The sequence below is a fragment of the Curcuma longa genome, chromosome 1, assembly GCF_044706935.1.
Source record: "Curcuma longa cultivar G26 ecotype Majalengka, Jawa Barat chromosome 1, ITB_CL_G26_1.1, whole genome shotgun sequence".
NCBI classification, from domain to species: Eukaryota; Viridiplantae; Streptophyta; class Magnoliopsida; order Zingiberales; family Zingiberaceae; genus Curcuma; species Curcuma longa.
In genome coordinates, this window is record NC_133861.1 from 23,438,740 (window position 1) to 23,451,782 (window position 13,043).

Sequence of the window (13,043 nt, forward strand, 5' to 3'; positions counted from 1 at the left end):
TCGTAGGACTCCATCATCGAGAGAAAAATCTAGTTTTGGACCATGTCTCAATTCCGTAACAATTGATTGTAAATATTTATCCTCTAGCTGACACTCCTTAATCTGCTTAACAAGTGGGGATTGTGCTATAAGAGTGACTAAAATACCTGTCTGTGTTTGACCCACCTCTTCTAGAATTGATAGATCAAGTTTGTAACTGCTGCTCTGCAATGGGCTAATAGTCCTCTAGACTTTCGACTCAATGCATCGGCTACAACATTTGCCTTGCCTGGATGGTAATTTATTTTGCATTCGTAATCTTTTAAAATTTCCATCCACCTCGTCTGACGCAGATTTAGTTCCTTCTGTGTGAATAAGTATTTTAGACTCTTATGATCTGTGTAAATTTCAAACGTAATACCATATAGATAATGTTTCCACATTTTGAAAGCAAATATGATGGCTGCTAACTCTAAGTCGTATACTGGATAGTTTTGCTCATGGTTTTTCAAGTGTCGGGAGGTGTAAGCCACTACTCGATTGTGCTGCATTAGAACTACCCCCAATCCTTGATTTGACGCGTCTATGTAGAGCATAAATCTATCTTCCCCTGCGGGAATGACAAGGATAGGTGCACTCACTATGTTATATCATTGGGAAAAAGGACCTAGTTGTAAATTTTAAAACTAATTGGACCTTTTTGCAAAATTTTCAATTAAAAGTAGTCGAATCCTTCTTTCCCGTGATTGACCTTTTCTCCTTCCTCCCCTTTTTAAGCTTTGCCCTAACTCTAACTTTTGCCACCCTCAAACCCGCCGTTGCACATCGTAATCGTTGAACGCTCTTGTAGCTAGCGTCGTCGTTGTCACGCTATCGTCGTCACGTCGTCGACGCCCCACGGCGAAAAACCTTTCCATTTGAGGTGGAGTTTTCTTGTTTGACTCTTTTTGAGTTCCTTCGTGCATGATTAAACCTACGCTTTAAAAGATAATAATCTGAATCCCTTTTCTTTCTGCTTGATCTTTTTTTTTTGTTCGACACTTCACAGCAAGCAAGAATTCCATAGTTTGGAATTTCCTTCATTTATTTTGTATGCCATAAATTCATTATATGTAGTGTACGGTTTGTTATTGTTTTTATTGAGATTTGATTTTAGTTGGTAATTACTACCATAGGTCTACATCGATCGGTTAGAAAACAAGAATGATCTCATCAATGTTAAATTAGATATGGAATAGAAAATATTGATGATGAATTATTTAATGTTTATATTCTATCTGGTAGAAGAAAAATAAATTACATACTCGTATATACTTCTATTTGCTTGATCATATCTTTATACTTGCTTGTTCTTTTATACGTGTTGTTCGTCAAATTTTTTTTGTGCACCCTATCAAAATTGATCAATGCTAGTTAGATTAGGCAATTGAGAGATACGGAGAATTTAAGATAATTTTCTAAAGGAGAATTCAAACCTCATGAGAATTTGAAGTGAATAAATAATATAAAGGATATTATTATCAAAAATCGAATAATACGAGAGAAAGTTTTGGCTCGGTGCTAGTAAGAAGTTATATAACTTCTCAACCAAGTTAATAACGAAGTGAATGTAACTCTCGTGTTATGAAACTTCAGTTCTATTAGTTATAAAAGATATGAGATTAATTATATCATAGTATTAAGGATATATCTTTCTATAAATATAGAGCTCTTGGCTCCGCAATTTGAAAAGAACTTCTGAGTCTTTCGGCGCGGGCATAAACTTCGACCAAATGGAGATACATTTTTCCTCACGAGGTGGATTGCAGGTCGTTCACCCTATTTTTATGTGAGGCATCTCACGGTTCATCCTATTATTTTTTTTATGTGCAGCCGTTCATCCTATTATTTTTTTTGCAATTTCGTTAGGTATTTTTCGGATGGATTGCGGTATCGTACCGTGCCGGTATAGTTTCGATATTTTTAAAATATAAAATATATTAATTAAAATAAAAAATTTAATCTAAATATTTAAAAATAAAAAATAAATTTTTTTTGATAATTTTATAGGTTTTTCTATTTAAATTATCCCTATCTATGTATGTATAGATACATACTTACGATGCAATTTCGTTACGCAACGCCTCAGGACATGTGCCGGCGCTGTGCTTGCCGGTAATTTTTCGTGCGTTCATTCACCTTCGGCTATTCGATGCATCATTTTTAAGTGGGTTGCAGGTCACTCACTTTGATATTTTTCATTTAAACATGATGTGTTTGTATTAGGTGGAATGCAGGTCGTTCACCTTTACTTAAACAACACCTTCTGAATGAGTATATGGTATGTCGTTCATCAATAAGACAAAATGGGTGAAAGATTAGCAAATGAGAAATTAAGGAAAACTGATGATATTAATTAAGAAGGAAAGAGAAGACGAATGACATGGAAATAATAAAAGATAAATGATGTTGTTGGTCTCTTTAATAATATTTTCATGCACGTCTTTTGTATCTCCATTTAGCACTTTGTGCTCATTTTCTTTTTTCTTTGACCTCCAGATTCACAGATTTGAGATGATTTTTGAGGTTTGATCAATAAAGTTGGAGAGTGTTTCAGAGATACTCAGCAATAGTTATAAAGACGGGTTCTACAGAGTCCATTAAGTTTATTTCATTTGCATAGTAGCTACTTATCTATTTTGTTATTTCGGCATTGATCATTTCATTTTCTGCACGAGGTCAGTTGTCAATCATGTCATGGTATCGTAGAGTCAGGTTTTGGGATCGAACATTGTCTGCATCATTGAATAAAATATTGTATATTTATGTTCGTACAACCTGTGTGCCCTTGTTGGGTATTATTTATGGATTTTGATGCAGGAATGAATATTGTCCGAGCAAGGAGACTAACTTCCATATATGGATGGAAGTTTCCGGATCGTGACATAATATGTTTAACTACAAATATAAGTAATAAATTTAGTAATCAATAAACCTTGTGAGTTCATTTTGAATTCATGATTAAATTTCATCACACTCATAACTGTCCTATATTAGCAAACCATATGGTGATCAAAGTCAGAGCTTCAAGGCCTATGGTATCGGTTTCCTGTTTGTTTTTGTGTGCCTATTCCAAACTCAGTTATGCTAGTCCAATTTCTAGTTGTCAACCCTGTCTTGTTCTTGTGACTATTTCAAACTCAGTTATGTCTAATTTCTAATGGTCAATCCGTGAGAGCAATATTTAATTTGGATGCTGAAAATTTTGGTGCTAATCTTAATTTGATGCTACAAGAACCAGTGTTCCCATCTAATCCAAGACATTCATTCTAGTACTATCAGACTCCAACTAATAAGACATTAGTAAAGATACATTTACTAGTAAGTTATGTTATAAGTTGAAATTTTTGTTATACTTCTTTTCTGTTGTTTTTGTGAAATTTTAATTCAGTTGACTTTGAAACTGTTATATTATTATTTTTGGAAGTGCAAACAAAATCGGAGAGGATCAAAAGGATGGAGCCAGTCCAAGGTTCAAACTGTGCTTGTCTGTGACCTTTGGTACCAAAATAGTGTTGTTTTGTAAAACTGACACAGATATTGAAATTTCTAAACCTTGGAACCTAAAACCTAGCACTGTGCTTTGGCATTTACTTGAGTATTAATTTAGGAAAATAACAAATAACATATGCTGATTCAATTCAGGTCCTTTACACAGTGGTAAACAGCAGTTGGTAGCAATTGATACTTTGAATCATTCAACACAACTCATCAGGCAATGAAGGGCATGCATTTAATGGTTTAGTTATCAGCTGCTGTCTACCAGTTGTGGATGGTTGTACTCGGATGAAAATATTGTGTAATTCTCTCTTATTTCCTACCTGGTGACACAGATAATGCTTGTTGGCAGAATTTGGTTCTTTTGCTTAAAAGTGCAAAGTCCTTGTGGCACTTGTAAAGTGTTTGTCACGGTGAAACTTATATGGTTTTAAATTAGGAAATGATGTTCTTTTCTCCATAATTTCTTTTTGGGGGTACGGTTTTTGGTACCAACAGGAATTTAACATTTTTTTTTCATCCCCTACAAGCTTCCCAAGGCTTTTCTTTTTTGCTACTAATGGGTTTTCCATTAACAGTGATGAACTATGATGATACCTTAAATTTTGTTGCAGAAATTGTCACCTCAGATGCCTTTACATCTTGCATCAGATACAATATTGCGAATGTTAAGAGCTCGGGTGCACCATCGTTGCCAAGGTCAGGTAGGTGGCTAGATGAAACCAATTAATTTGTATGGACAAAGAATTAGTGCTCTTTGTATCATAAACAATCTTGTGGATCCTAGTATTTGCCTCATGCAATGCTGTGTTGTGGATCATAAACCACTGCTTTCCCATGAAAATATTAATCACTTTGCTCAAGTTAGTTGCATTGTGTTTCTTAACTGCCTTGTACATGCTAGTTAACTGATTGATACTTCTAATCTTGTTGTCTGATTAGATTATTCATAGTATCTCCCGCGCGGTAAATCTAGATGCACAACTTGCAAAATTTGAAGAGAGATCAAGGCATGTTCAGATAAATGACGAGAGTATCTGTGATTCTTGCCGTTCGCGGTTGGGCACGAAGCTGTTTGCAATGTACCCAGATGATTCAGTTGTCTGCTACAAGGTATGTCCACAACCAATCCTAAGGAAACGAACAGTCAAAGCTAGATAATGCCAGTGGCTGATAGGGTCAATTTATATGCTACTCAATCAACATTTCTGCATTGAACAGTTACTGAGATTCTCTATGGAAGCCATTTACTCTAGCAATTTCAATGATAAATAAGTTTGTGAGATGTTGTAATAGGTACCTTAGTAACCGATTCATAGTTGATCGACCGTCGTAGGTTATAAATGGAGATATATTTCTTATTGATCTAAGAACCATACAACAATCTATGTGTCAACACACACTTCTTGTTGGAGTTACAGAATTGCTACATTTGATACTGTTTATCTTTGCCTAAATTTTGATAAAAGTAAATTCTGGTGCTTGATACTAGCATTGACAATATTTTTATTTTTTGATCCAGTGCTATCGCCGCCAGGGGGAGTCTACATCAACTCGTGGTCGGAATTTCAAGCAAGATGCTGTTTTCAAACCAGGGTGGCTTGTAAGCAGATGACTAATGTTTATGTCTAAGCGATGGATTTTGCTTGAGAATCTTGTTATTTACAATGTATAGAATTACATCTTATGTGAAGTAGCTTTTTGAGGAAGGAATCTCGAATGAGTCTTCGTTGGCATCGTCTCCACCTAGTTCTCACTGCAACTCTGGATATCTCGCTGAAAAGCTAATCATATTTTTTGCTGGAGAAATCAGAGTGATTTACACGACGTGGAGTTTCTTTTCCTGGATTGCCACAGAGACACGGGTTTTGGTCTTGCTCAGAAAAATGATGCATCTGATAGTTGAACGAGTTGCATACGAAACCAGGTAAGGGAAGTTGATCGAGTTTTGTCTATACGTAGCAGCTGATTTACTATGGCAAAAGCTATGTAGAGAATAATTGTCCGTTCTAGACCTGTAAACTGGATTTAATTTTAAATGTATTTATTGAACTATTTTTTAGCAGAATTAGCTCAGATTTCATCTCCTCTACATGAGGCTTCTCTACAATTTTTTCTTCTTCTACTGTTGCGAAGTTCAAATTTTCTTTTGTTTTTTGTTTCTCCAATTCAAAGAAGGTTGTGTTTCCTTTGGGACTGGATTGGATAGAGGGAATTTGGCAGATTTAACATATTATTGATATTTAATTTATTGGAAATTTTTGACTCAATTGAGTTTGCTATCAACAGCGTGGTCAAAGAATGCTGTGGCGGTGGGTTTGAATGCGTAAGTCGAAAGGAAAATAATAAAAGTTCTTGGAATGTGCAAACTGTGATGCAATGCACTGGGAATTGGAAACATCTTTAATGATCATTGAATGTAGAAATAGAATGCAATGCATCTGGAAATTGGAAACCTTTTTAGCAGTATTAATCACATGCTTTTAAGTTACGACTAAGAAAATATTCTACAGAGGCAATAATTTATATGAAACAAATAAACCATCTTAAATTTTGTTAATTTTGCTGTTTTGATCTTTTAGCATTTTTGTTATTAGACTAATATTTAATATGATTATTTCTATTATGTTTACACGTAATTGATAAAAATATCATCAAATATTCTGTTGAATAGTCAATGTGCAAGTGCCTGACAAAATTCACATGAAAGTAGTAGGGCATCGAGGTCGGCTAACTTTATATTGAGAAATGAATTTACAAATAAATCTTATCAAATAGCTATGTGAAATTTGCAGAGAGGAAAAGAAACACAAATTTTCTTTTGCCTTTGCATTCCACCTAAGACTTGTAAACAGTTTGTTTAGCCAATTGAATCCTTCTTCATTTTCTTTTCTTTGCTGGCCACTAAGACAAGTTGTGCCAAGTTAAGACTTTTCAATTTGGTATGGCTAGTAGCTGAACAATGAAAGGATGAACAATTTGTAATGGACAATGGATTCACTTTTTATGGATGAGAAAAAAGCTGCCCCAAGCAACCAAGATGCACTGGTAAAATGCTTAATGGTTTATTTAAGTATTTATGATTCAAATTCCAACTACCGTAAGACGGTACAGTGGAGTCGTATATACTTTCGAAATTATTTTGATAGTTGATAAAAAAATTTCTATAAGATTAAATTGATCATCTTTAAATTATTTAAGATCAGATTAATCATCTTTAAAATTAATTAGATCTTAAAAATGAAATACAGAATAAAGCTGAGATCACTAAGGAAAAATAAAAATAATAAAAGAAGAAGAGTTATATCCTGCAATTTTAAGAACACTATTTAATTACAGTTTGTTTTAACAGTAAGAAATTCTTAAATTAAAAAACACAAGAGACGGACATTTTCACCGTGAAACACGTTTCTGGAGAAGCCAATATCATAAGGTTTTGGGACTCACAAGAATGAATACGTCAATATTTTTCTCAAAGACAAAAAGAATATAAGATAAGAAAAAAAGTTCGGCAAAAGTTGACGATTTTTTTACCGAATCTTCGACGATACTTACATAGTTTTTTTATCAAAACAGGCGTCCCGTCTCTTTATAAAATAATATAATTTTTTTACTTCTATCATCCACTTACATTCTAAATTGATCGAGCATATTATAAAATTACAAAATCATAATTATTACATAATAATAATAATTATAATTTTATAACTATTACAATTATCACCACACAATTGTAGTAGCTATAGTTCTGTAACTATGTTGAGTTATCATACAGTTGTAATACGATTTCGTAACTGTTATAACATGAAAATTTTTTTTGATAAAAATCAAAAAAGAGTCTCTTTTAATTAAATTATTCCAACCTTCCGAAAAAAATTTAAAAAATATTTTTTGAGCTTGAAATTTGATTGTTACGGGGTTTATCTCATAACCACTTGTAAATCTCTAAACGAACTTTGATTTGACATATTATGTTTAGTGATTCAAACCGAGTCAAATTATGACCTCTCAAAGTTTAGAATTTAACATTCAGACTGTAATAATTATGAAACTGTAGTTGCTACAACGTAAATGTTAAATTCTAAATTTTGAAAGATCATAACTTTTGATTTGAATTGAATCACAGAACGTACAATATATCAAATCAAAGCTCGTTCAAAAATTTACAATTGATTATAAAGTGGAACCCATAACAACTAAATTTCATATTTAAAAAAATATCATTTAAAACTTTTTGAGAGGCTTTGAATAATTTTAATTTTTTAAAATTTTTTTATGGTGTAGTAATTATGATTTCGTAGTTATTACGATGTACCCAATTAATTTAAAATTTTAGACATGAGATGAACAATACTAAAGAATATTTATATCATTTTAATATAGAACGCTATATAGCTCTTAGGTGATTCAGTACTTTTGACTTTTGTTAAACAAATTCAACTGTATTTTTTTATTTCTTTTATAGAAAAATAAATTTTTTTTGAAAATTTTCTGTATTGCTTTCTTTCAAAAAATAAAAATAAAAATGATGAAAAATTTTTATGGAATTATATCGGAATTGAATAACTAAATTAAAAAAAAAACGAATCTACTGACATTGGTGATGGTATTCAGCGTCGGAACGGGAATGACGTCACATATTCCAGAAGACAAAGCGAGGATAAACACGAAAAGGCCACAAGTTCCATGACCCACACTGAGTCACCGTAGTTGAATAGTCGCACGGGGAATGCATGCTGAAAAACAATATATGGAATGGATCGATGCACTGAATCTGCACCCAAAGATTTAGATCACATTTTCCATTATCTTCCTCTGCCCACCCAACCCAGACAATAAAGACAGACAGACAGCAACCTTCGGTCAAAGCCAACCCCGGCCCTCCATCTCTTTTCCTTGAAGCATCTCCTTCTTTTCTTCATTTCATTCATTTCTTCCCACCTTCTTTATCAAACCTCAAATTCCCCTCATTTATTTCCCATCCCACATCTATATGAAAGGAGAAGGAGCTCGCACGAACTCTCTCACTTCTCCTTTAATTTCCGTGTTCTTGGCAGAGTTTCAGATCGAAAGAATTTGATCCTTCACAGGCCGCACTGTGCAATTCAGCTAGGACGTACGAGGATACTGAACTCCACCTGCGATCGTAATTGTAAATGCGCTTTGAGTCTCTGAGCTCTCAGTCAAAAGTGCCGATCGATCGGTTTGAGGAAGAAGCTCACGGCATGGGGAATTCAGGAGATCGACGACAGCAAGAGCAATACCTCCAGATATCTTCTAATTATCCATCGAGCTATTATTTCAGCATTGAAGCTTTGACTCTTCTCCTCTTCCTCGCTGTGTCAATGTTGATACTGCCTCTCGTGCTGCCTCCCTTGCCGCCGCCGCCTTCCTTGCTGCTGCTGCTTCCTATAGGCCTTCTCATCTTGCTTCTCGTCCTGGCTTTGATGCATTCAGACACGGCAAAGATCACACAGGCCTCTTGCCTGTAAATAGATCGATATATAGATTGTGTCGATTCCAAGTATACATTTCTTCATTTATTCTTTCAAGTGTTGCATCGATCGATACTTCTCCCAACATTGTTTAGAAAGTAAGTTCTCATGGAAGTGATGTATCTCAGAGCATGTTCTTAGTAGGCTAGCTGCAGAAAAAAGGAAACAAAACTTGTTTTAATTTTGTCGCATGATTATGAGTTTGAAAGTTAATTGTGAGGTAATTTGGCAGAGGCAAATCAATACTGTATTAGAATATCAAAACTTTATGTTTGAAAGTTGTGATCGAGCTAGGTTTATTAAATTGTTATAAAAAAATCTCTTTCAATTTTAAAACATCAAAACTTTTAAATATATGTCTTAAATATCAATCAATACTGTATTTCAATTCGAATATCAGTATTTTAAAATATGCTTTCAATCTTAATTTAGAAACACTAATACTTATAAAACTTACTGATTAAGTTGTATACAAAACTTGAACGATTTAAATTAACTACTTTTTATCAACTAATCATCTAAACATGCATCGACTAAAATTCAATAGTTTAAGCCAAAGACAATTTTAGTGGTTAACATTTAATTAAATTATGAAAGCTAGTATCAATCAAATTATAACCCAATATATTAATCAAATTAATATAATTAAGCAGTAACCCTTCATCTTCGACGTAGAGCGACTTGACAAATGGCAAAACGATTCCAAGCAAAGACAAAAGTGCCAAAAGCTTCCCACGAACGTACGTAATCTTCTAACTCCAACTCTCCAAACAGGACGACCTCCGCCGGCCGACCCTTCGTCCCTTCTACGCCGCCATGAATCTAGCTATTAAATAATTCCCCCGGACGGCCGAGACGTTTGAACGCCGATCTCAGCATCTACAGCTGCAGACTCCAACTGACGGCCTTCCTGTATATTTATTGCAGCTGATCTGACTCTGCTGCATTCTGCAGTAACACCATTGCTCTTGCTTGAGCACAAAGAAGAAGAAGAAGAAGAAGAAGAGGATTATATTATTAATGGAGGAGAAGAAGGAGATCGGGGAGGTTGCGTTAAGAGTGAGTGACGAAGAGGGTGGAGGTGCTCCAAAGAAGAACATTAACAGCGAGGAAGAGGCAGCAGACAAGGATAAGAGCAGCAGCAGTAGAACAAGGAAAAGAGTTGCATCTTTGGATGCCTTCCGAGGCTTGACGATAGTTGTATGCACGCATGATTTTCTTTCTTTTTTTTTTTTTTTTTTTTTGGGATGTTATCGACGATCATTGTGATCGATCGACGTTGTAGTTAATGATATTGGTGGATGACGCGGGGGGAGCCTACGAGCGGATTGATCACTCGCCATGGAATGGCTGCACGCTTGCAGACTTCGTCATGCCTTTCTTCCTCTTTATTGTTGGCGTCGCAATTGCTCTCGCGCTTAAGGTATAATGAAATAATTAAATAATTAATTTTCACTATGTAATTTCAAATTATTAATTATTTTACACTCATAAATTTTTGCAAGTTCGAATTTACATTTGATGCTTTTATGATCATAAATAAATTGATCCATTTGTAATACACAAATTATATATATCTACTTGATAAATATATATTGTTTAAAATTTATATATAATTAATAAAATATGAGTTTATTAAACGCACATTACATTTATAACTCATTTAATTTATGATTCTATTATTTTATTAGGTATAATCCTTTCAAATACTAGTTTGGTAGGTGAGAATTTAAAATAAAAGAAAATCCTGGCCTTTTTTCTTTGTTTCATAAATTTTTAGTAAACTAACCTTGAACTTTTAATTATTGCAGAGGGTCTCCCAAATCCCTGCCGCAATAAGGAAGATAATTATCAGGACATTGAAACTTCTCTTCTGGGGAATAATCCTACAAGGTGAATCATCATGCTTTTTTCCCATAATCACCCTGAAATTTAACAAATCAAGTCCAGTTCACAAATCGAAAATTGGAGTCTTTTATTGAAAAAATATAAATAATTAAGGTTTTAATTAATTGTATATATAAAAAAAAATGAAGGTGGATACTCGCATGCTCCTGATGACCTCTCCTATGGCGTCGACATGAAGACAATTAGATGGTGTGGAATTCTCCAGGTGCATAATAATTAATTAATTCAATTAAATAAATAAATAGTTTTTCCTATTTATTTCTGATCATCTTTTCTTTTTCTTTTTTGCAATTTGGAAATTAGAGAATTGCGTTGGTCTACTTGCTTGTGGCGCTCGTGGAGGTTTTGACGACCAAGATTCGTCCATCAAAAATAACGGACGCTCCTTGGGCTCTCTTCGTTGCTTATCGCTGGCAATGGTAAAAAACTCCATCTCACTCCATTTTTTTTCTCTCTTAATATTCAATTTTTTATATTTCATTAATAATTTAATTTCTAAAATATCATCACTTTAAAGCTATGTAAAATAATTTTGATTTAATCTTAATTAATATTCAATTTTTTCCAGGATTTTTGGATTTGTTTCCTTTGTGATCTACATGGTCACAACCTTCACAGTGTATGTTCCAGATTGGAGCTTCGTTTACCATGCAGAAGGACACATCAATGACGGGAAGAGATTCTTCGTAGGCTATCAATTTTATTTTTATTTTATATTATTATTATTATTTTTTAAAAAATAATTTTCTCCATTTTATAATTATTTTTCAGGTGAAATGTGGAGTGAGAGGACACTTGGGTCCTGCTTGCAATGCAGTGGGGTACGTGGATAGATCAGTGTGGGGAATAAACCATCTTTATTCACAGCCAGTTTGGATAAGATCCAAGGTGAAATTAATTGTTTTTTTAATAATTTTTAAAAAATATTAATAATAGCATTTATTCGCGAAAATGAGCAGGCATGTACTCATAGTTCACCCAACATGGGCCCACTCAGAGAAGATGCAGCTGCATGGTGTCTGGCTCCTTTCGAACCAGAAGGCTTGTTGAGGTTCGTAAACATTATTGACTTAAATTAACACTTTTGTTTTAGAATTAATTAAGAATCTAATGCCACCTTAATTTTCTTGTCGTCGACAGTTCAGTATCTGCCATCCTTTCTGGAACCATTGGCGTCCATTATGGCCATGTCTTAATCCATGTCAAGGTACTCCTTCATTCAATTTTTAACAAAAATTTCATGGAAATAACTTCAATGCCAATAATTATCCATCCTCTTGTTCTGAATAATCAGGATCATTCAGAGAGACTGAAGCACTGGTTGCTGATGGGAATGGCTCTTCTAACCTGTGGCTTCACTCTTCACTTCTCAAATGGTACTGCTCTCTTTTCCTTGTGCTAAATATTTTGAGCCGAGGTTAAGTGTAAAGGTTGGGAGTTCAAAGAACTAGTAGTCGACGATCCTACCGACCGTAACAAGCGACTCGATTTATTTGCTAACAACTAATTTGGTGCTCTGCCATGGCAGCAATTCCCCTCAACAAGCAACTCTACAGCTTCAGCTATGTGTGTGTCACAACTGGGGCAGCAGGTCTTGTTCTCTCAGCATTTTATGCAATGGTAAGGAAAAACTACCTCAATTACTTCAACACTAACCTTAAAATGATCATCTAAAACACATAATTCATTGTTCAGATTGATGTGTGGGGTTTGAGAGCACCATTCTTGTGGCTGGAGTGGATAGGCATGAACGCAATGCTTGTTTTTGTGATGGCAGCACAAGGAATCTTCGCTGCCTTTGTGAACGGATGGTACTATGAAACTCCAAACAATTCCCTGGTAAACAATAATCATTCATGAACGTTTTGTGCTTTTAGTAAAAGCAATGCTAGAATTAACTGAATATCTGATGAACACGCAGGTGCACTGGATTCAAAAGCATGTTTTTGTGCGAGTTTGGCACTCACAGAGATTGGGAACGCTGCTTTATGTGATTTTTGCTGAGATTTTGTTCTGGGCAGTCGTTGCAGGCATCCTCCATAAGCTTGGCATTTACTGGAAGCTCTGAATTAAGATTCATGTGATGTGCAGTAATGAATTGATCTTTGAAAGTTGCAGAATTTG

The 13,043-nt window shown here is 34.4% G+C and overlaps 2 protein-coding genes across 3 annotated transcripts in view; both read left to right on the forward strand.

The window, feature by feature from the left end:
* Positions 1-5,587, forward strand: part of LOC141848432 (vacuolar sorting protein 3) — a 31,737-nt gene extending 26,150 nt beyond the window's left edge. Inside the window, exons 12-15 of one of the 2 annotated variants that reach the window (XM_074700089.1) lie at positions 4,131-4,220; positions 4,459-4,629; positions 5,039-5,119; positions 5,214-5,587. In XM_074700089.1, the coding sequence (XP_074556190.1) occupies positions 4,131-4,220; positions 4,459-4,629; positions 5,039-5,119; positions 5,214-5,447 (576 nt within the window). In that variant the 3' untranslated portion in view covers positions 5,448-5,587. Of the gene's footprint in view, positions 1-4,130; positions 4,221-4,458; positions 4,630-5,038 lie in introns of both variants that reach the window. The other variant, XM_074699430.1, reaches the window with a different exon arrangement.
* Positions 5,588-10,031: 4,444 nt separating this feature from the next.
* Positions 10,032-12,987, forward strand: LOC141847114 (uncharacterized). The gene is made up of 13 exons (XM_074735095.1): positions 10,032-10,211; positions 10,297-10,434; positions 10,823-10,904; positions 11,048-11,124; positions 11,223-11,338; positions 11,488-11,605; positions 11,691-11,807; positions 11,879-11,970; positions 12,060-12,126; positions 12,214-12,295; positions 12,448-12,539; positions 12,615-12,758; positions 12,841-12,987. The coding sequence occupies exons 1-13, from the start codon at positions 10,032-10,034 to the stop codon at positions 12,985-12,987; spliced, it is 1,452 nt and encodes a 483-aa protein (XP_074591196.1).
* Positions 12,988-13,043: the final 56 nt, after the last annotated feature.

Coding starts and splice junctions, on each gene's coding strand:
- LOC141847114 (XM_074735095.1), top strand. CDS start 10,032: ATGGAGGAGAAGAAGGAGATCGGGGAGGTTGCGTTAAGAGTGAGTGAC. Junction 11,606..11,690: donor ATGACGGGAAGAGATTCTTC/GTAGGCTATCAA, acceptor ATTATTTTTCAG/GTGAAATGTGGAGTGAGAGG. Junction 12,127..12,213: donor ATGTCTTAATCCATGTCAAG/GTACTCCTTCAT, acceptor CTGAATAATCAG/GATCATTCAGAGAGACTGAA.